At 38.8% G+C, this 23,443-nt stretch overlaps 1 protein-coding gene across 1 annotated transcript; it reads left to right on the top strand.

Annotated features, from left to right (window-relative positions):
• The first annotated feature begins 1,478 nt into the window (after window positions 1-1,478).
• LOC149007585 (elongation factor Ts, mitochondrial-like) lies at window positions 1,479-20,731 on the top strand. The gene is made up of 9 exons (XM_089165580.1): window positions 1,479-1,671; window positions 2,471-2,817; window positions 2,933-3,105; window positions 3,564-3,653; window positions 6,066-6,240; window positions 6,406-6,590; window positions 12,157-12,282; window positions 19,773-19,861; window positions 20,285-20,731. Exons 2-9 carry the CDS (start codon window positions 2,502-2,504, stop codon window positions 20,328-20,330), a joined length of 1,200 nt encoding a protein of 399 aa, XP_089021706.1. The 5' UTR covers window positions 1,479-1,671; window positions 2,471-2,501; the 3' UTR covers window positions 20,331-20,731.
• Window positions 20,732-23,443: the final 2,712 nt, after the last annotated feature.

Below are 23,443 nucleotides of genomic sequence, written 5' to 3'. Positions count from 1 at the left end.
CATTTTAACAAAAAAAAAAAAAAAAAAAAAAACCGTTTTGTTTGACTCGGTTCTAAATATGGATGCCCAAGATTTCTTTCCATTTTACCCCATCTTTTCCTGTGATGTTCCCTCTCTTCCATCTCTCTCGCCCCATGAGTAGTTGCAGAGTTGCAGGTTAATAGTTGATACCAAACATTTCTCTAAGAATTCAAAATCATTCACCATTGCCTTACTCTGGACTATGTCATTGTTAAGTTCTTCCTTTTTATCTTTCATCACTGGAAGTACCTTATTCATGGAACCTGTGAATGATCTACTTAACCTTGCAGACAGGGCACTTCTCTGACGGATAAACATCTCCCCTTGTAAATTTTTGCATTCTAGCTTTGATCCTGAATTAAACACAATCCTTCTCTTACATTCTCTTTGATCAGATCCTTCTTTCTTTCATTCAGTCTTAGTCCAATTGATCTTGTAGTGTGCAATCTTCTGCAAGTCATAATCTTCATTTCACTCTTGTGCGGCGAAATGTAAAATGAATTTGAAGGTATTTCATCATTCCACTCAATTTTTTGCCCAACTAGTCAAAAGAGAGGTTCATCAGTATTCACATCGCCTTGATTGGTAACCTTTGATACAATCACTGAAGGTAAAGTATGACTGAATTCTTCATGTTTTTGTTGAACTAATAGAAAAGAATCACATTGGGAAGGGCCAACATCAAAAGTCTCTTTGACATTATAAGATGGGTAGAGGGAATCAGAGTGAAGAAGATCGAACTCAGGGTCTTTATCTGTACCCACTTTGAGTCTCCACTGTCAAGATCCAAAAGCTGAATGCCTGCTTGATCAAATTCCCTTATCAGAGAGGAAGCATCATCAAGGCTACTAAAAGATGTCCAAGCACTGCTACAAACTGAAAAGCCCTCAAACAGAGAGGATTCATACTGTGAATCAACACTCTCAGAAGAAGAAAAAAATGGGCGAGAGAGACGGAAGAGAGGGAACTTCGCAAGAAAAGATGAGAGTAACATGAAAAGAAATCTTGGGCATCCATATTTAGAACCGGATCACAAAATGTGTTTTTTTTTTTTTTTTTTAAAATGGGTCATAAGGTGGGTCAACAACTTCACTTAAAACCCTGCCTTCTAATCTGAACCGTTTATTAGGAATATGTCATGTGTCAACTTGTGGTGCTGCACTGCTGCACAGTAGAGAGATGTGCACAACAGAGGATTTTTTTCCTTCCACTCGGGCCTATGGCCCCAGTTGATATGATTGGTTTGATGATGAGAAAAAAAGAAAAAAAAAAAAGCTCACAAAAAAAAAAAAAAGAAAGAAAAAGAAAGTAATGTAGAATTTTTTCTTTTCTTTATTCATTTAAAACAAATACACTTCATCATGGACCAGCCGGCCAGATGGGCGAAGCCGAGTCAAAACCCTAGGATAGATCGGTTCGATTGTGCAGGTCTGTCAGGCTCGCGACTTACCCGAATTGCAGCCCTTTCACTTCTCCCACTGTCTGTTAGTTTTTATCTTCCTCTTTGCCCTGGTTCCTCCTTTCGTTCATAAGTTCCCTTCCGCTGTTCTCCGAGCTAGTGATCCTCGATTATGTGAGAGCAATTCAACGAGGAAAAAGATAAGACAACCGATCAGGAGTGTTTATTGACAGTATTGTTTGCTCTACCAGGTTCTTCCGCTTTGCATTTCTCCTTTTGTTTTAATAGATCAATTTTTCTATGTTTCTTCAGTTGTATGTTCTTTTTTTTAGTGATGAAACTGTCGATTAGTTGAAGCAGTTAGTACAACTTGCAGGAGAGAATGGTGGTGATACAGTTATCTATTATCTCCGTGACTTCATAGTTCTATTTGTTTGACAAAATTGCCTAGAAGAGAGTAATATAGAAAACTTTATTAAAAAATTGTGTTTTTCTTTTTAATTATGAAATCAGAATGGGGACCAGACTTTCTCTGTTTTTAGCATAGAATTCGTTTGTGAAAACAATTAGCAGGATGAGAGGAACACTGCCATCAATATAACTTATCAGGTCATGCACATGAAGTAGTGGCATGAACTGCAGTTTCCGCACTAAGTAGTTACGTCGATCCTACTTGACAGGCAATAAAGAGAGATAACATTTGAAGGAGAAATCAGAGGGGAAGAAGCAGCAGAAATAGAATGGGTTGAAGTTTCAGAAGAAGAAGACATTTTTTCCATTAACGGTGGCAACTGATATCAAGAAAAATGTTTTGCTATCTTATTCACTATAGGATGGGTTTAATATATAATGAAATTCAATAAGAAATTCCACACATTGTATGATACTATACTTGAGTTTTAGTAGAAATCATCTTAGTAAATCTGTCTTTTGAGTTTCCAACAACCAACTCATTCAACGGATCATTTAAAGAATTTGCAAATGTTCTGTTACGCAGAAATTTGAGAAGCATAAAAGAAAGAGGCACTTCGATTGAAATTCTTTTGGCAGATTTTTCAGGTCGGCACTATTGTGTCTTGAAATGGCATTTTCTAGAAGTGCAAAATTCTCTATTGAGTTACTCCTCAAGCGGGTTAAATATTCAATGCATTCTGGGCATTGTTACTGTTCATTGGCGCATGGAGAGGCTTACATTGCTGGAATAACACAATCAAGAAGCTTGTTTGATTCTCGGTGTGCTTCTTCTTATCCTTATCCTCAAATATCGTTTATGAGAAGGTTCAGTAGCGGTGTTCCTGCTTCGGAGCAGATGAATCTTATCAGATTATTGAGGGAAAGAACCAGTGCTCCAATAAAAGATGTCAAGTCTGCTCTTGTTGATTCCAATTGGGACATCGGTAGATATACAAATTTTCCCCTCCTTTATCTTTTGATTCTTCTACGTCTAATTTTGTTTTTAATTATTATTTTTAACTCATGCTTGTCATCTTAAAGTAATAGTTTCTTATGTAGACGCTGCCCAAAAGGACCTGCGGAGAAGGGGCATAGTTCTTGCATCCAAGAAGTCCTCCCGAACTGCTGCTGAGGGTTTGCTTGCTGTAGCACAGAGTGAAAACAAAGCAGCTGTTATTGAGCTTAATTGCGAAACGGACTTTGTTGCAAGGAATGAAATATTCCAGTACTTGGTTAGTATGAGTTCGCCCACCCCTCTTTTTTGAGTTTGATTATGAAACTTCATTATGCTTTAGTTCCTTAGCATGAAGCTTGGGTTTTAGCTTTCCCCGAAATTCCTACATGCATCAGTAAACCATGGAAATGGAGAAAATCAACAAATGGGAACCAATTGATTTCCAATGACTCTTAACTGGGTTGGGGAAAAGTAGAGAGGTTATTCCTTGGTTGTAAGTCGGGAACAGTGACCTTGTCAGGCACTTTCCCATCCATTTTAGATGTTCAGTCACTTGAAATGGTTCGTGAGTCCACTTAAGAGTAAGTAGTGCATTTCTTTTTGGATGAAATATGTCCATGATACATGCTAATTTGACTTGATAACTGCGGCTAATATTTCTCTTTAATATTCCAATCTAACTGACATGTGGTGTTTTTCTTCCAGTAACTGTTTTATGAATTTTTATCACTGTAGGCTTTGTCTTTGGCTAGGATAGCTCTGTCAGTTGACAATGCTGCCGGACAAGTCTCTAAAGCCATTCCTATTGGATCAGAAAACTTGGAGGTGAGACTTCCCCTCTCCCCCCCCCCCCCCCCCAAAAAAAAAAAAAAATATCGCAAAAATATTTTTTTGGATGGCCCATAAAGTGCTCAGATATTTTGGAATAGTTTTTATGATCACATTACAAGGGCCTTAGCTCAACAGTGAAATTACTCCATTGAGAGCAAGTGGTTGCAGGTTCTGAGTCCGGAAACAGCCTCTCTGTAAAATCAGGGGTTAGGCTGCATATGTTATGACCCTAACTGGAACCTGCAGTTGCGACCTCGTGCATTGGGTATGATAGTTTGTATGATTACTCAATCCTTCTCTTCCCCACCCACTGCAGTTCCTCCTTCCTGGAGCAGCTTGCTATAATTAAAAAGAAGTCAAGAACTATCATCCAAAAACATGTGTGAATACTGAAATTTGTCAGGAATTTGAAGTTGATCTTTTCATATGTTGTTGTTATGTTATCCTATCCAGTTCCCAATTTTGTTCACTGTTCTTTTTTCCCCTGAGGTGGGGCTGTGGGGGGCAGCTTCACTAAGGCTGTATTTGGTTGGATATAAAAAAGAATAAAGGTTGTGCTTGGCATGTTGGTGAAGTGCTCAATTGCTGAGTGCTTAGTCATTGATCCAGCTCTGGGAAACAGCCTATTTGGAAACATGGGTAAACCAATATATGTTTGACATTCCGTGCCCTAGACCCACTGCGTAAAACATCTTTTTTGGGTTGGATGGAGAAAAGAAAATTAAGCATTTTTGTCAGTCAATGATGAGGTTTAAGATGATGAGCTGGGACCAGAAACTGGCAGAACCAATTCGGGTGTGAAAATTGACAGTTGACACCTTTCCAGCATATTCAACTACAGGCACCACAGTCTGCTCCTGTTTCTCCAACCCGTAGATGATTTTATTTGTAGCGTTTGCTTGTAAAATCAGCGTCTGATGTCCACATTCAGACCACCATGGTGACTCGTGACTTAACAATCACATGTAATGGTGTTACTTTTGTAGAAAACAGGTTGTAAAAACGTTGCTACACTAATGTCTGTTGGGGGGCTGCTGACTCCGTTGGGACATTAGGAAATCTAGAAGCACTGTTTTCCTTGAAGCCAGAAAAAAAAGGATACTCCATATCGCCACCCCAGCTACTACCAGCATAGGTCTCTCTATCTTTCTCTTCCTTGCCCTCTCATCTGGCTTTATTTCTCTTTATTCCTCTGCTAACCTGGCTGTAATTTTCTCCCTTGAACCCCATCATGATATCTGCCAATTGCATACCCGCTGTCTCATCCTCTTTCTTTTCTGGTAGGAGTTTTCTTGTGAAATCTTCTTCTTGCTTTTTTTTTTGAGAGGGGGGGGGGGGACTTCACTGCAAGATTTTCTATTTTGCAAATTTTAGGAATTGAATCTCTTAAGCCAATCTGGGAAGACGCAAACAGAGAGTAAATCCTAAGAGATGAGAAGAAATGTACCGAATTTGTACAGTTTTCTTTCCTGGCATTCAAAATACAGCTTAAGAAAAAAGTGTACGATCACTTACCAAAAATTTAAAGAAGGGAATACTGTCAATCTCCATCATAGTATCATCTGTCACTTACACTAGCACCTGTTTTTGTCATTTTTGTTCCGTATACTTGTTCTTTCTCTTTTTCTTCCCATTGCTGTTACTTGCTTAAAATAATTTTTTTGGCAAGCAAAGAAAAAATATATTTATGAAGAGGTAAAGAAGCAGGATGTTGGGGATATGTTGTCTGTGGGTGGGCTGTGTGAAAAAATGGCACACAAAATAGTGAAAATACAATTCTAGAACAGTTTATCCCCTTTAGACATCAGAGACCTGCCAAGCCATTACAGCATTATTGCAAAAAATAGCTCCAGAAAAAGAGTAATGTTTCCATTGTGACTCGTTTTGGGGGAATGCCCTTCTACCTCTATAAAATTTGCCTTGAATGCTGATGTGGTTCATCTGATTTTCTATCTTCTTTTTACATACACAAAAGCTGATCAGGACTGTACTATAGTACAAACTTGGTCTGGACCGGTTGGGTCTGGTCTGGTGTTTCATAGATGAGCCTAATCTTCTTATGGGCTGGATGAGTTGCACCTGCCCCCCACGGTATCTGCTTTTTGTAATAAGATGGTCTACCTTCAATTTTTTCTTAATATATTGTCTAGGGCCAGAGTCCAGGTGAATTGATTACATTGTGAGGGTCTACAGGAGGGATCGTGAAATCCTGATCGGCATCACTGGATGGGAATTGTCTTTTGTTTATGCCAATATTTTCTCTATTATGATATGAGTTGGTGTCTCCTAGCCCCATTGTACTGAATTCTCAATGAGAGTTGGTTAGAAAATTGAAAAAAAAGATGATCCTGGTGGAGTTGTAGTTGCTTTGCTAACATTTCTAATAGCATCTGTTCTTTTATGCAGAGCTTGAAGATAAACTTAGACCATCCAAAACTAAGTGGGGAATCAACAGTGCAAAGTGCAATTACTGAAGTGGCTGCAATTATGGGGGAGAATGTGACATTTAGAAGAGGATATCAACTGTCTTCATCTGCGCATGGTGTTGTTTCTTCATACCTCCATACAAGTCCCAAACCAGGTATGGCAGCTTCTGAGAAGTGTTACCATAGTTTGAGCAGAAGAGTGGGACTCCTTTCTGAGGAAAAATGGTTACATTTCTACTTGAGTTTGAGATGTTGGAGCTGATATTTCCCAGGTTCCATTATCTTGTAGAGGTTGCCAAGCTTGTTTAACTTGGATGCAGGTTTGGGTCGTATTGCTGGAATTCTAACTCTAGAGGTGGAGGATGAAAATGTGCAATTGGATGCTCTCCAGGAAGTTGGTTCACAGCTAGGAATGCATATTGTGGCAGCAAAGCCATTGTTCCTGTCTAAGGAACTTGTCTCCAATGAAGCGCTAGAGAGTGAACGTGACATATTGAAATCTCAGGTACTATGTGATGTAATCTTGCCTGCATTGAGTAATCATGCTGTGCTGTAATAATTGGGATGCTATCAGGATAGTTTTACATTAGTTAATTTTGAGAAACAGTGTATATGCGTTACGTGGATTACCACTTTGCTTTGCCCATTGGCTGATACCTACTTCAGGATCTAGTGGTTGCACTGTGAGAGGAGCGTTTTAGAGGTGGCAACAAAATGGTGAGGAAGCTCTTTGGAATATTAATTAAACAAGTTTTCTGCTGAAAAGCCCAGAAAGAAGTCATGTGGTCGGATGGTCAGCTATGAGATCTTATGCATGTGCGGGTAACTAGGCTAAGTAAAGAAAGACTAGAAATCCTGAACTGATGCGACATGAAGTTGGGAAACTTAAAAGGCATAAAATGGTGAGACTGTGAGAGTGATATCTCATACTCCAATAGAATAATATGGCTTAACTTAAGGCCAAAAAAGAAGGTCCTATTATGGGGATTATGTGTCTAGAATATCAAGGCAAGGTGATATTTTGATTGGGAGGCAGTTCCCTTCTCAGTCTCTCATAGTACTTTAGGTACCTGGCAGTTATCTGTTTATTGGTAAGCAGTTTTTCCATGAGTATGATGCAGAGCCAGCCCCTAATTAGGGCCCTTAGACTTGCTGCCCTGCCCCTTAGAAGCCCATTGACCCCTAGGCTTGCTGCCCAACAGCACTTCAAATCATTATTGCATGTCCATGCTTAGCTTCTTTTTTTTTTTCCCTCCTTCCCTATCAGTGATAGTAAGTCAGAGGCAATTTTGTAGTTTTGTCCAATTAGTTCTAGTAATTCTTTAATTAGTGTCATTAAAGGGTCCACGATTTATGGTCCCAGTCAATGTGAAGGTCTGAGTTATAAAGACCTACTCGAGTTATTATTTCTATTTCTTAAAGGGTCCACGATTTAGCCCAGTCAATGTAAAGGTCTGAGTTTTATTAAAGACCTACTTGAGTTAGTATTTCTATTTCTTAGTCGAAGTCAATTAGTTTGTATTTTCAGTTTGAGTTTATTCATGCATTCTATTCATTTTAAAATTCCAGCTTGTCATGTATAAATATGCCCCTCCACTCGGTGGGAAAGGCACCAATTCAGATTTTCAAAAAAGTATTCTCCGATTGTATGCCCCTTTGTTACTGTTGTTATTGTAAGCATGTTTTGTTTAGTTTTGTAGGTCCAAGATTGAAGAAACACTCAGTTTCTTGGTAAAGTCAAACTAGATCTGTGCTATGGCTGAATAAATTACCTTCAAGAAGCCATTCCATTCACTCGGAAGCTCTACAAAGCTCCCCATACCAGTATCTGGCAGTTGCCTCCATTCCCCTTCACCACCTTATAATTATAATTATTATTATTTTTATTTTCTTGAATTTTCAGACCTCCAAAGACTCCCAAACTTCAAGGTCAGATCTGTGCCAATCTAATTGTTAGATTTGTCCCATATTTGGAGGATCATTTCCTTACGTTATTATTTACATTTCCTCCAAGTTTTAGGTCATTCTAACACCTATGGACCCCTAGTTCCCCATTCATCACCTTCCACGATCACGTTGATTTCAATATATACTTTTTTAGTATGAAATCTCCTTGAATATTCAATCTCATGACCAAAATTGTTGCCTAGTAATCAGTATAGAAGAAAATTCGACCGAAATTGTCAAAATTTTGGTCGAAATGTCTGCATTTTTAAAAAACGAAACGAAATTCCAATTATTTTGGAAAAGTGTCAAATTTTGACAGAAATTTTGGAGATTTCGACCATTTCAGAGGTTTCGACCGAAATTTCGACCATTTCAACCAAAATTTTGAACATTTCAACATTCAAACTTGTTTTTCCTTAGTTTTTGTTGATTTCTGTCCTATTTTCACCTAATTTACACAACTCCTTTGCCTTCAAACACCTCTTTTGCTCATTTATTTGCCTCTAAACACCTCCTAAGCCACAACAGTTACAAAGGAAACTTCGGCAACAATAGAATGTGAAGCATAAGCCATACCCAACAATTCCAAACTTCCCCTTTTTTATTTTTGTTTTGTTCATGCCTTAAATGATCTTGTATTGCCTTGAAATTAATATATGTTTAGCCTAGGACTATGATCTATGATTGTGTTTTATCACTTATCTTTTTATTATTTGCTACCATTTTTTCATTTTCTAATTTTAATAATTATTTTCTAAAATTATATATTTTTATTTTATGTGTATATGATATATAGGCTTCAACTTAATATATGTGAGACACCATCACTTGATCTAGTCAGTCATTTTATTTGGTTGACTTGTTGTATATGTAACCCTTCTACCAAACAATTCATGTATGCTGATGATTCTATGCCTGTATACAATACAGTTTGTACTTGTCGGAACCAGTCATTTGTTAGTATACTTGAATGATAAATTTTCAATAGTTTTTTTTTTTTTGGGCAAAATACTAGTTAAATTGTGTTTATTATGCTTGAAATAGGTAGTATACTAGAATCCAAATCATTTTGAGTCCATATGAGGCCCGAAATTGAAGTTTCAATTTCCAGAAAAAAGTGTCCAGTTTCAACCGAAACATCGAAATTTCGCCCTTTTGCAAGGTCGAAATTCCTGTTTCGGTCGAATTTTCTTCCTTGGTAGTCACATGGTCTAATGGCCACATCAACTATCAACATGTATCAGTTGGTATACCATATGAGTATCTTTCAGGTTGTTTTGGTATGTATCATGATGTGGGGCCTATATCAAGCCCTATCGGCCAATATGCATCAATACTCACAGAACTTTTGATGTATGTAAGTACGTATTGATAAGTACATGTCATATTACCAATGCAGGGTTGGTCAATTGGAAATATCCATACCTCTCAGTGGAGAGGTCATGGGTTTGATCCTTGTAGATGACATATATAATATCCCCACCCCCTTAAATATAAAAGCTCCTGTTTCAAAAAAAAAAAAAAAAAGTTTAGGTCATATTGAATCAGTCCATATCAATTGATACAAAGCAATACATCTCGGAGACACTAGTTTCTAAAACAGTGATGTATACTGGTATTTGTTAGGCATCACGTAAACACCAATACATATCAGCCTGTATTATATTGTATTGGTCAATGCTTTAAACCATGATCACAGACCTTTATGCATGAGTCTTTTTGATGTGTCGTGGTGGAGGCAAAAAGAACAAGGGGAAGTTGATTTGATTGAGAGTGTCACGTAGTGTTGTATGGGCTTCCTAGGTATAGTGAACCAACAGAGAGAGCCTATGAGCTGTTTGCTGAATTTGTCGCACACCATGTGTGCTTGTGTAAGATGAGGGGTTTTATTTTGGTATGATAAACATGTTGGACCAGAACTGAGCTAGATAGGTATTCTTTGAATATGATCATGCGAGTCTTTTTTTTCACTGCTTTACTGGGTAGGCACTTTTTTATTTTTATTTTAGTGTAATAAACATGTTGGACCAGAACCGAGCTAGATAGGTATTCTTTGAATATGATCGTGTATTTTTTTTTTCACTGATTTAGCTGGCAAGGCACTTTTATGTTTTCTTCCCAGTTTTTCTGCTATTAGTTCTCGACGACCAGCTCGTTTACGGGCTGATTGTAAATTAGATTGTCTACAAGCAGCTCAACCACCAGAGAGAGTGGTCGAGGTTCAGTTAGCTTCACTGTTTCTTGGTTCAGAAAGCCCAGTACACAGGATTTGGATTAGATGGTTGCTGCAGTTTGCAGTGAAATACCCTAAAATCAAGTTTCTGGTTTACTCCAGTTTACACTTTCTCTTCTAACCTTAATGTGATCATGTGGTATGAGAAGATTACTGTTAGTAAATAATGCAGCCTTGTTCTTTCCCTTCTTTTGTTTGGTTATTTCTGATTTTGTTTTTGTATTTTATTTTTTGATTTTGGGTGGGGAAATATGACCTATGGGTAGAAGCATGGTATAAATACAGTCGAAACCAAGGTTTCGACCCAGACAAAGACCGAAGTTTTAGGTTTTGATAGAGAATTTTGGTTGAAACTTGGTACTTCTTTTTTCTGGAAGTTTCAACCATAGATTTCAGGTCTTATAGGACCTCCAAATGGTTTGAGTTCTTGTCTCCTACCTATTTAAAGCATAATAAACACAATGGAACTACTATTTTACCAAAAAAACCATTGAAAAGCTAACATTCAAGTATATACTACCATATGACAAGAACTAAGAAGTACCAACGGTATTACATGTTTTTACATAGCATGGTGATGGTTAGAAGTTAGAACTCATAACTTACTAAGTTTCAAACTTTCAAGTACATAGATAAGTAGACAACAAATGAACAGATTGATACATTGCTATTGTGCTAGCCTACTAGTGTTAGGTCTAATAGATTTGTCCTTGTAATCTCTCCTCCCCTATACCAAGCACAATACATATCCTATGACATATGGACCATATGGTTGTCGAGGTGGTCAACAATTGCAGCTCTATGCATCACTTCATCTACATGGCTAAGAAGTCCTGATGGTGGGAAGTGTGAATACATAACTCCTGATAGAGGGGCCAGTGGTTGTAGTTGAATGTTGAAGGTTTGATCCACAAACGTACATGACCCCTAAGAAGAACCTTGGTATTCGAAAGGGACACCATAATGAGCATAACCATAAGGTCTCGTTAGTGTCCAACTTTTTTAGCCTGGAGACACCATAAGGTCCATGATCATAAGGTCCATAAGTGGAACCAAAAGCAGAACCATCACTCTTAAGAGCACTATCATGTAACTGGGAATCGGCGGGTCTATATCATCCTGATCCTCTAGAGGTGGAGGCTCTAGAATCATCTAAGCTCATGGATCTCCTCGCATCAACCGGACAGTAAGACCCATATAATGTGTGCCCATTGTGTTGTATCTGAGTTGTTTTTCCTTCCCCTTCTTGGTATGTCAAAGCAGTACGACCTCGAGATGCAGGTCCACCGTGGTCCGAATCCTGTGTCGCATGGATGAACTGACTCTCATTTGTGAATTTTGGTGGTAGACCTCCCCATCCCTGACTCTTAGTTGATGTTGGTGCTCGTGGTGGTGGATCAGTGGAATCCTGATCACGAGGTCCAAATGTGGTGTTTGAATGCAACAGAGTTTTAGAAATTAGGTGAAATGAAGGAAGAAAACAACAAAAAGTGGGAAAAAAAAAAATCTCAAAAGGGGTTGAAATGCCCACTGGGGAAGCTGCGAAAAGCTTGGAACCTGCAATATAGCGCAGGTTCCGATAAAAAAGAAGTAATTTATAACGTGAACGTGTCATTTCAGCCAAAACTGGTCGAACCTGAAATTTCGGCCAGTTTAGACCGAAATTTCCCCAAGTTTCGGTTAAAAAAAAAAAGAAGGTACTGGGACGAAATTTTTGACATTTCGTTTCATTCTCAATTTGCAGGTATTTTGGTTGAAATTTCCCCAATGTCGACTGAAATTTATCTGATGGGTAGAAAAATGATTTAAATAATGCCATTGTTTATGTGCCATTTGTGTGGTTTTCCCCCTTTTTCAATGAAAATGTTGTTTCTTCTGTTCACTCTTTCAGGCTGAATCATCAGGGAAATCTCAAATGGCCATAGAAAAAATGGTGGAAGGTCGTTTGCGGAAGTATTTTGAAGATGTAGTCTTCATGGAGCAGAAGTTTGTTGTAAATGACACTATCACTGTCAAGGTATGTGAAGACTATGTTCCAAGTGATTAAATCTTATTTATTTTTCACATTATCAGGGGGATGGGGCTAGAGAAGAAAGGAAGTTATTTGTTTATTAACCCCTGCAGTATATTTATCTTGAAATACTGTAGGAATATTCATTTTTGTCTGTTATAGGCCATGCTTTTGTTGTCGGTCATTAAGTGAGTCACTTTTTATTTTATTTTTATAATTTTTTTTTATTTTGCTGAAGGATAGCTGATGGCAGGATAATCTTAGATTTCTTCATTTCTGTGCATTGTTGACAAAAGCCATATGTTTAGTTAGTTTAATGTGTAGTCTTTTTTGGTTTTCACACATTTGGAAAGATAATACTTACCACGCAATGGATGACTTTTGAGTCATTCTCCAAAGAGAATGCTCCAATTGTGGGAACCACCTTCCTTCAGGTCCCCTTTTTTTATTTTTATTTTTGTTGTTGTTGGGGGGGGGGGGTTATATTCCTACATGTGTGCATGTCCTGAGATTTTGATGAGCATGCGACTCCTTTGTTGGTGGTAATAACACTCATTGTCCCAGCTATGCTATATTTACATAAACATTGCACTAACTTGCCACTCTTAACTACAGAGTGCAAGCTGCAAGTTGAAGTCTAAGGAACTTGTGCTAAAGGCACGGATGATTAGAGGTTCAAATCCAGCATCAAAATCCTAGGTTGTGGATGCTATGAGACCACCCAATTGCTAGATAATTCAACTAACAAAAGTAGCGGCTCTGCTTTAAGTACTACAAGTCAAGCTTACAAAGGAAAACAAGTAGAATAGCACATATGAATCGGGAAGGGGTATTAATGGAAAAATAATTAAGACTTAAGGAGAATAAAAAGATAAAAGGGGGCACTATTGGAAATAGGCACGATGACAAAAGTTAAAAACAACATAAAAGAGAGGGCATTATGGTAAAATAAACCAAAAAATTATCTTTTGTTAGAGGGGAGAGTAGTGTCTTCTTCCTCCAACCAAAGCTAAGAACAGATCAAGTATTTGAACTCCAGCAGGGCTAGTCCTGACTTTTTAAACGTTGTTAACACTGATCAACGTTGAGCTATTGGTGTTAACACTGATCAACGTTGAGCTTTTGAAGTCAACTCCCCTGCTTATGACAAATATTCTGCACAATCACAACCTCTTCACCCTTTGGTTCTGAGATTGTTGATATTAGGGATTCTGAATCCTTTGCTAGCCTTGCAACGGCTGAATCAGCCCTCTTCGGGCCATGCTACTGCACTATGTCAAGAAATCCTTTTAATTGGGTTCTCTACCACCTGCAATCCTTACTGAGTCAAGAAAAGATGAGTGGGATTTCTAGGTTTGGCTTAATTGAGGTTGACCTCTTGGCCTTGTCTTTTGGTCTATTTTTCTAGGAGGGTTGGTGCGTCAGGTCGGCAGCCGGCACCGGAAAAAATCTAGCCAAACCTTTTTTCATGGATTCGACCTTATATGATAAAAGCTATGCTAGGGCGTTCCCCGACAAAAGAAGCGACGCGCTACACTATGGCCCGGGTGTAGTGATAAGTGGGCAAGGGTTAGCTAGGGCGTCCCCTGTAAGCGACGCGTCGCATCGGCGCCCGGATGCGGTGATAAGTAGGCAAGGGTTCCCGCGCCGTGGACGAGTGCGGGGAAAGAAGCTAGTCCATAAGCATAAGCGTAGGATTAGATTGGCATCTTGGAACATAGGATCTCTAACTGGTAAGAGCTTAGAATTGATAGATGTTATGAGGAGAAGAAGGATTAATGTAGCTTGCATTCAAGAGACTAGATGGAGGGGTAAAAAAGCCAAAGAGTTGGATGACTTTAAACTTTGGTATACTGGGGAGAAAACAAATAAAAATGGAGTGGGTATAATAGTGGATAAAGATTTAAAAAATGATGTGGTGGATGTTAAAAGAGTGGGTGATAGGATTATTGCTATCAAGCTTGTAATAGAGAAAGAGTTCGTAAATATAATTTGTGCATATGCACCTCAAGTAGGACTAGATGAAAGTCTAAAGCTAGAATTTTGGGAAAATATGGGTGGATTACTGCAAGGAATTCGTCAAGGAGAAAAGATTATCATAGGAGGTGATTTAAATGGACATATTGGAAAAGATCAAAGAGGATATGAGAGTGTTCATGGAGGTTATGGTTTTGGAGAAAGGAATGACGAGGGGATTTCAATTTTGGATTTTGCTACTGCTTTTGATCTATCTATTATAAATACTTACTTCAAAAGAGAGATGAGCATTTAATTACTTTCAAAAGTGGACAGCATAGAAGCCAAATAGATTTCTTCCTAACTAGAAGGACTGATAGATTGTTGTGCAAGGATTGCAAGGTGATACCGGGGGAAAGCTTAAGCTGCACAACATAGACTTGTGGTCTTGGATATGTGCTTAGTCCCAAGAACATATAAAAGGTCCAAGGTAAACTATCCCGAGAATAAGATGGTGGAATTTGAAAGGAGAGTACTCTAAATCCTTCGTTAATGAAGTAGTCAAACAAGGAAAATGGGATTTTAAAGGGGATACCAATGCAATGTGGAATGAGATGGCTATGTGTATTAAGAAAGTGGCTAAAGATGTTCTAGGTGAATCAAAAGGAAAGATCCATTCTTATAGAGAGACGTGGTGGTGGGATAGTGAGGTTCAAGCTGCCATTAGGAATAAAAAAGCTAGTTTTAAGACATGGCAAAGAACTAAGGATGTTGAGGATCTTCAAAGGTATAGGTTAGATAGAAATGAAGCTAAGAAAATTGCGGGAAAAGCAAGGGAAAGGAAGTATGAAGAGTTATACAATAAGTTGGGCACAAAGGAAGGGGAAAAATCTATTTATAAGATAGCTAAGATGAGGGATAGGAAGAGTAGAGATCTTGACCATGTTAGATGTATTAAAAATGGAGATGGTAAAGTATTAGTTTGTGAGGAGGATATTAAGAAAAGATGGGAAACCTATTTCTCTAGTTTACTAAATGAGCATTCTTCAAGCACTTATGGTTCGGACGATTACACTTTTCACCAAGGCACTGGTGTCCGAACTTATATTCGTAGAATTTCGATGTCCAAGTAAAAGAAGCTTTAAGGAGGATGAAACTCGGCAAGACACAAGGTCTGATGAAATCCCAATTGAAGTATGGAAGAGCTTAGGAACCCATGGACTAGTTTGGTTGACTAAGTTGTTTAATAAGATTATGAGCACGGGGAAAATGCCAGATGATTGGAGGAGAAGTGTTGTGGTTCCAATTTACAAAAATAAAGGAGATATTCAAAGTTGTAATAACTATAGAGGCATTAAATTGATGAGCCATACGATGAAATTATGGGAGAGAATAATTGAAACCCGGTTGAGACACTTAACTATAGTTACGGAGAACCAATTTGGGTTTATGCCGGGAAGATCTACAACGGAGGCTATTTACTTAATTAGGAGACTTATGGAAAGGTATAGAGAATGTAGGAAAGACCTTCATATGGTATTTATTGATCTAGAAAAAGCTTATGATAGAGTCCCTAGAGCGTTAATTTGGCAAGTACTAGAGAAAAAGAAGTGTTGCAAGTAAATATGTAGATATAGTTAAGGATATGTATGATGGTTCGGTGACTAGTGTTAGAACAGTGGGGGGACAAAGTAATGAATTCCCGATAACAGTTGGGCTACATCAAGGGTCAACTTTAAGCCCATATCTATTTGCACTTGGTAATGGATGAATTAACCAAAGACATTCAAGATGAGGCCCCCTGGTGTATGCTTTTTGCGGATGATATTGTGTTGATTGATGAGACCCAAGTGGGGATTAATACCAAATTAGAATTATGGAGAGTAGCTTTGGAATCAAAAGGCTTTAAACTTAGTAGATCGAAGACGAATATCTAGTTTGTAACTTTAGTCATGATCGGGCGAGTGATGAAGTGGTGATACTTGACGATAAAGAGATTCCTCGGAGTGATTGTTTTAGGTACCTAGGTTCAATCATAAGTAAAAGAGGTGATTTAGAAGATGAGGTTTCCCAAAGAATTAAAATAGGGTGGATGAAGTGGAGAGGTGCATCCGGGGTCTTATGTGATCGGCGTATTCCATTAAAGCTTAAAGGAAAATTTTATAGGACTGTTGTCCGACCAGCTATGATGTACGGTGCGAGTGTTGGGCTGTTAAGAAGAATCATATAGATAAACTCGGTGTAGCAGAAATGAGGATGCTAAGATGGATGAGTGGCAAAACTAGGATGGATAAGATAAGAAACGATCATATTAGAGTTGGTGCGGGAGTTGCTCCTATAAGTGATAAGCTTAGAGAAAGTCGTTTGAGGTGGCACGGCCACGTTCAACGGAGACCTATAAATGCTCCTGTTCGGAGAAGTGATATAATCCATATTGAAGGAACTAGAAGAGCTAGGGGTAGACCTAAGATAACCTTAGGAGAAGTGGTGAGAAAGGATATGTATAGCTTAGGCCTTGTATCTAGCATGGCCTTGAACAGAACCGATTGGAGGGCAAGAATCCATGTAGCCGACCCCATTTAGTTGGGAAAAGGCTTATTGTTGTTGTTGTTGTTGTTGTATTTTTTTTTTTTTTTTTTTTTTTTTTTTTTTTTTTTTTTTTTTTTTTTTTTTTTTTTTTTTTTTTTTTTTTTTTTTTTTTTTTTTTTTTTTTTTTTTTTTTTTTTTTTTTTTTTTTTTTTTTTTTTTTTTATTTTTAAAATGGAGAGGAGAAGGGGGGGAGGGGGAGGGGGGTAAGTGTTGGCAGCCCCTTTAAGTATTGGGGGGGTGTCCCCCGGGGGGGGGGGCGGTGTGGGGGGGGGGGGGGGGGGGAGAATTTTTTAATTTTTATTTGGGGGGGGGGAAGGGAAGGGGGGGGGGTTGGGGTGGTGTTTGTTGGGGGGGGGGGGGAGGGTTGAAGTAGCAAGAAAGTAACTAGCTGTTTTGGCCATGTTTTTATCTAACAGTCGACCTGTATGATGCGTGGACCTATATAACTAGCTGTTGAAAAACTAGCCGTCATAAGCTCAATAAGCCAGATGGTCACTTGATGGTTGACTTAAAGATTGACTGTTAGGCTGATGGTCTCAACTGTTAGGCTACAAACTCTGTATGGTCAATACAGCCAAATTGCCAGTTGGTTGACCTGCGCTTCGACTGTCACTTATATCATGCAGTTTAATGTGAAGTTTGTGAAATGATAAACTATTCAAAAGTCTGACGTTATAGTAGCTCATGCACTCATGCACTTACGCTTAAAACATGAAAATCTGAAATTGCATTTTTATGCAATTAGAACATGCCATGTGTCCTAGGCTAAATGCAGGGTCTTGATATCTTGTAATATCTTCAGTCCTTTGCTTTTGAAGTATATCTTCTTGTGTGAAGACATCCTAGGTAGAATCCCTCTGCTTGATGTGCATTTTCAGGCTTGATGGTCAGGTAAGTAGGTTCTGTTTATTGCACACTCTCAGGGTTGATTTGTCCTTATATGCTAAAGGGCATCAAAACTTTGTTAGTATACACAAGGAGATTGTTAGTGCATTTTTTTATGTTTGTGATCTTCAAAAGAATCAAAACTAGTTGAGGGTCATTTCACGACTTCTAATGTATGCTGTCTCTTATGCAAGCTGCCCAATATAAAAGATTAGAATAAACTAAGATTACTCATGTGCTGCAAAGGTCCAAATGATTAGGCAGGAGACTGTGTCAGTGCAAGGCTCACATGGTCAGGATGTGAGAGGGTTTTGGGAAGCTTCCTCACTGTTGGCATGGATTCACCCCCACCTTTTTATAATTTAACATATTGACAACTCAACTTTATCAATTTTGGGCACATGGATCCTTGCCCTCCAAGCAACTCTATTTGAGGTTATAGTAGATACAAGATCTAAACCACACATATCTTTTCTCATCACTTCTCCTAAGGTTCTTTCTCCTTGCGTTCAGGTAGACTGGCAAATTCAGTGTGACTCCTAATAATAGAATATGAAGATTCGTAGTCTTCCTTACTTATCCTTTTTGGTGTCGTCGTATATTTACAGGGGAAAAAAAGAAAAAAAAGAGGTTCTTAGAACAGGTACTTAACACGGATCCTGTCCCTCTAATCTAATCACAGCAGCCAAACGAGAATCAAGCAGAAAGCTTCCAATAATTGTTTGATTTGATTAAAACTACCTCAACTGTCTTACTCAAGCGGTGAGGGTTGGGCGGCATTGATGGTAGAAATAGGGCATCCTTACGGACTTTTGAATCTTTCTTTCTCAAAGATTCCTGCCTAGGCCAAGTCGACTAGGATCGCCCCTGTACCATCAAATACAAAGGAGCAGAGGGCTTCGACCACTCCATGACCCTCCTCTTGAACTAAAAGGCTTAAATGTGCTTCCAATGGCTTTGGCATGCAAGGCAATGAAATTGGTGCTTATACAAGCCATCATATGAGTATTGTCTACCCTACCTTTCTTACTGTACATGGAGGGAAGCTCTGCTTCTATATGTAAACTCGTACCACACTACCCATTTTCCTGGAGAAACCGATAAGATATCTCAGAAGTGGTTACTTGATGCCCCCAGGAGGGGGCAAAAGAGATTATAAGAAGGGGAAGGGGAACAGGGGGGTGGGGGGAAGAAAAAAGAAAAAGTAAACTTGGATCTACATCCAACAGATTACACCTGCCAAGAAATAGTATTTTGTTTTGGTCCGACCTATAGTCACATATGAAAGAGTGGACGGAATAAATTTAGCAATGATTTCCCCAGAGGATTTGTTGCAGGAAAGGGTTGATGTGCAACTTCGAGTTGTCAATTATATCCTTTTGGCTTTAGCTCTTTTAATTCTTTCAATCACTCTTCCATGCCGAATAATTCAAAGGCCTCAGTTGAACATGGGCCTTCCTCCTCAAAAGGCTTTCCTTGTAGCTAACATGTATTGGAGCTACTCCCAGATCAGCTCTAGTATGAGCATTCGGAACTATTGTAGGCTTTCTTATAATTTATAACTAAAAGGTATGGTATGGTGGGAGATGGAAGATATTTTATTCTGTAGTAGATTATTATGTTATCGGTAATTAGTATGAACTGATGGTGGACCTTAGTGCAGTGGTAAGATTGCTTCATTGTGACTTAGTAGTCATGGATTGGAGTTGAAAAACAGCCTCTCCATGAAATGGGGGTGAGGTTGCATGCATTATGATACACTAGAGATTCCAGAGTGGTGGGGGCATCATTTACAGGGGAAAACCCTTTTTTTTTCTTCTGGGTCCTATCTGGTGTACCACCCCCTTTAGACTAGAAAACAAGACCGGGCCTTGGGTTCTGGTCCAACCATATTCAGGCACCTACATGTAACTTTCGGGCCATGAACAGTTTTTTTTCTTCCTTACATTGTGTTGTTGGGGATTTGATTACTTTAAGATTACCAGTATGATGTTAGGCGTCTGTTATTGCACAAACATAAGGCATTATGGGGAAATTTTGACTGATGGCTTCTTCAATTTCTGCAGTCACTTCTAACTGATCTTTCTAAGAAAGTAGGTTCTCCTGTGAAGATAGGCAATTTTTTCAGAATGGAAGTTGGAGAAGGAATGCAAAGGTAATTCCTGTGCCCTTACTCCCTCTGTTTTGAGTTAAATGGTTTAATATTTTAGTGAAGTCCTTATGTTACCCTTTCTGTCTTTGCATTTCTGGGGGTAGGAGTACACCTTTTTTTGAACTAACTACCCTTAATCTGCATGTGCTTAGTTTATTTACAATTTGTCTATGCAGATGAAGCACACTCTAGTTTTCTTTCTTTTTCTTTTAACCAAAGAAAAAAACGTGAATTAAATTTTTGTCTATTGTTTTGGCTGCTATTGAGTGCAACATGATAGTAGTGACAGAATATAGGCAAGAGTTCCCAAGCAGGATGCATAGGACACAGCACCCTATATAAAATCTGTTAATGTGCTCGTGTTTACTTGTTTGTGTTGATAGAACTTTCAAGTATTCCTTCTCTAAGGATTCTGAAATCCTGCAGGCAAGAGACATCTGGTGCATCTGAAGGTGTGGCTCAGGCAGCTTAGATTTGCATTCTATGCCCCTCAATTTGAAGAAATTTTTCCTTCAACGAGCCTTAACTTATTTGGTAATTGTGGTTATTTTTGCTTCTTGTGAGAACTTCCCTCATTTTCTGCACAATTTTCAAATTTTTACTCCATTTCTTTTACATAAGATGAGAGCAGTGGCAGTGAAAACCAATTGATTTCGTTTGCTTAATCAATCAAAATTTTGTCATGTAGATCTCCTTATCTTCTGCAATTTTTGACTTGATACATGTTCTATCATCTAGCAATTTGTACTCATCCGGTATCTTAAATCTCCTAGTTCCGTGATTGTATCTTGGTTACCGTTTCTGTTGTTGTGGTCTCTTCGCTGCTGCTTGTTTCTTAGCTCACACTATTCTAAACAGAACTCTAGTAATTGAAATTGTCAGTAGTTTCTTTATCAAAACAAAGTAGTTATAAGTTCCAGACTTTTTAGCATCTGTTAGATCTTTGAAAGTGGAGTTTTAACTTTTGAGCGAAAACTTGAGGATAAAACTGTGTTATAGTTGATCTACAATCAATACAAAATGCAGCAAGCTATCAAATTTGATGACTGTTGATCTATCTATGCTCTCATTATTTTAAAAATTTGAATGAATGCCTCTACGTATAAGGCTGTCACCACTGTGTCAGAAGCACATCTGCGCTCATAGTAATATCAACATAGATGAAATTCTTTAATTTTAATGAGGATAGAGTGATACACATGTTGCATATCTGGTGCAAGAGACTGCATGTAAAGAAAATGGCTTAAGATAAAGGTTTAAAGTATAGGTATTGAGTATCGTATCGGTTAGATGATTTTAAGAGACGTATTGTCCTGTATCGAGCATCGTATCGTTCTAGCTAATGTATTTTAGTATAATTCAATGGAGAGACGTATCGAGATGTATCGTATCGGTTTGGTCAAATATGGATACGTATCAGCTAGTATCGCATGGTATCGTGGGATACTTTAAACCTTGCTTAAGATAGCTATGGCACCAGCTTTTTGGCAAAAGCTGGTGCAAAATTGCATGCCAACACCTACTTCCAAGACTTGTTACCCTGTAAAATACCTAACTTGTCCACAAGCCGTATTTCTGTTCCCAATAATATACTCTCCAATAAGGCATGAGCTTCACATTGTCTGTTTGCGAAACCTCTCTCACATTTAATAATTTAAGGCATGTACTCCAATCAATTCAGAAACAAAAACCGTTCAGCCTACCAAAACAGTCTTAGCCAATCTAAGGATAAAGAAAAGCTAAATCTTTCTCAGAGATTATTTTATTTGTAAACTACTTAACATTGATTTCCAAGACTTTATAGAATGGGAGCGCTTGGGATTGGTCAAGTAGAGCACCGCATCTTTCATTTCTGCCTTTATCTTCTTGCTTCCAATGTCGTCCGGCAAATCAGTTTGCTTTCTGTAGCTCTCTGCAAATCATCCTTCCTCATACCCCCTTCATCTACAAACGCATCTTTTTTGCTTCATGACCACCAGGAGATTCTTCCTTCTTCTTGGGAACCTTCTCTGCTTTGACCACAAGTATCTTCTCCTTCACACACAGACACCTTAACCTCATCTTTGAGCATGCCAGGAATATTGAATTAGATCACAAAGCCCAGGAATTTCTTGTTCAAGAAGCTCTTGCAATGAACAAATAAGAGAATGGTGAACTCTTGTCTGCAATCAAAAGAGGACTCAATTGACAAAGATCAGCAGTTCAGCACATCATAATTAAAAGGTCAGAGAGAGAGAGAGAGAGAGAGAGAGAGAGAGAGAGAGAGAGAGGCGATCTGCTTCACCTAGGGTTTTCAGTATTGCCTTCCTGATTTCAGTTTTTCAGGGTTCATTTCGTTTCTCTGCTATCATTGATTATCTTACCCTCTCTCTTTCTAGACCAGTAAGTTACAGGTGTATGATTTACACATCTGATTGTAAGGTTGATGATCTCAGGGTTGCAGGATGGGAAGTACAGCATACAACATCGATGCCTAGGCATCTAAATAGGGTTATTCTATCACTCTATTCCTTTGGTAATATCATATGGCTCAGTGGGACGCTTATGGAGGTCTCTCTCTCTTCAGATCTGTCAGATCTCCTATCACAGCGCATATTTTCTTTGGATCTCTTTCCTTGTGGTAACATGCTTCCTCAGAGTCATTATGATTTAGGCCATACCCAACGTCCTTCTTACCGGTTTTTCAGCTTCGGTATTGACATGCATGTGCCATGGTTATCTTGCTGGCGCTCTAAATATATCTGTGTACATCTTCAGCAGTAACGGCCGAATGCATGCAAAGGTGGTTGCATCTCTGTATCTGGGTTTCCGCCTGATTGACGTGTTTTTCTTTCAAAGTCTTAGAAGCTCTGATCTTTTGTAGGTAAGGAGTTACTGTGAGCAGAAATACTATCCTCTCTCCCACGCATGTATTGATCGGGTGTAATCTGTCTCCCATCACAGCTCCTCAGTTGATGTGCTATATACTATTGCGGCTACTGTGCTTGGGTTACTTGTCCGTTTAGGGTTTCATCTCTGCTGGTTTTCTATTTTCTTTGACATAGTGCATGCGACATCTGTAACGAGATCTGGAGCTAACGATGGTCGAGGCACTGGTTCTGTGCTTATATATATATCTTCTGGGAGCAGCTCCCTGATCCTCCTCACCAAGAATACTCAAGCTCTGAGGTTACTGTCGTGTTCGTGGTTTCCTCTTCATATCTTGTTGTTTTCTCAACTGCAGGTGGCTCATATATGGCGTCGTTCTCTGCTTCCTGCCCTTCTTCTGTTTCTAAACCAGACTCTTGTGATCGTTTGGCGGCGGAATTTGCGAAGATGGAGCTGCCTGTTCGTCCTCCAGGAAAGGTGGCCTTAGCGGAATCTAAGCTTGCTCAACTCAAAAGCAACGTACAATACACTGTTGTAGGATGGGTTGTGGATGAAATCGTCGTGACCTATTATGATCTGTCCACTTTCGTCTCTCGGGCCTTCAAATCTGAGCATTTTGAGATCACTGGTCATCACCTAGTGGAAGGCTCACAAAGCCGGTTCACCGTCACATGCAAGAACGAGAAATCTATGCACCTTATCTTATTTGGCCAGCCC

This window comes from Hakea prostrata, chromosome 8, assembly GCF_041222555.1.
Source record: "Hakea prostrata isolate BN-2017 chromosome 8, UWA_Hpros_2, whole genome shotgun sequence".
Taxonomy (NCBI): domain Eukaryota; kingdom Viridiplantae; phylum Streptophyta; class Magnoliopsida; order Proteales; family Proteaceae; genus Hakea; species Hakea prostrata.
This window is presented reverse-complemented; position numbering and strand designations above follow the sequence as displayed.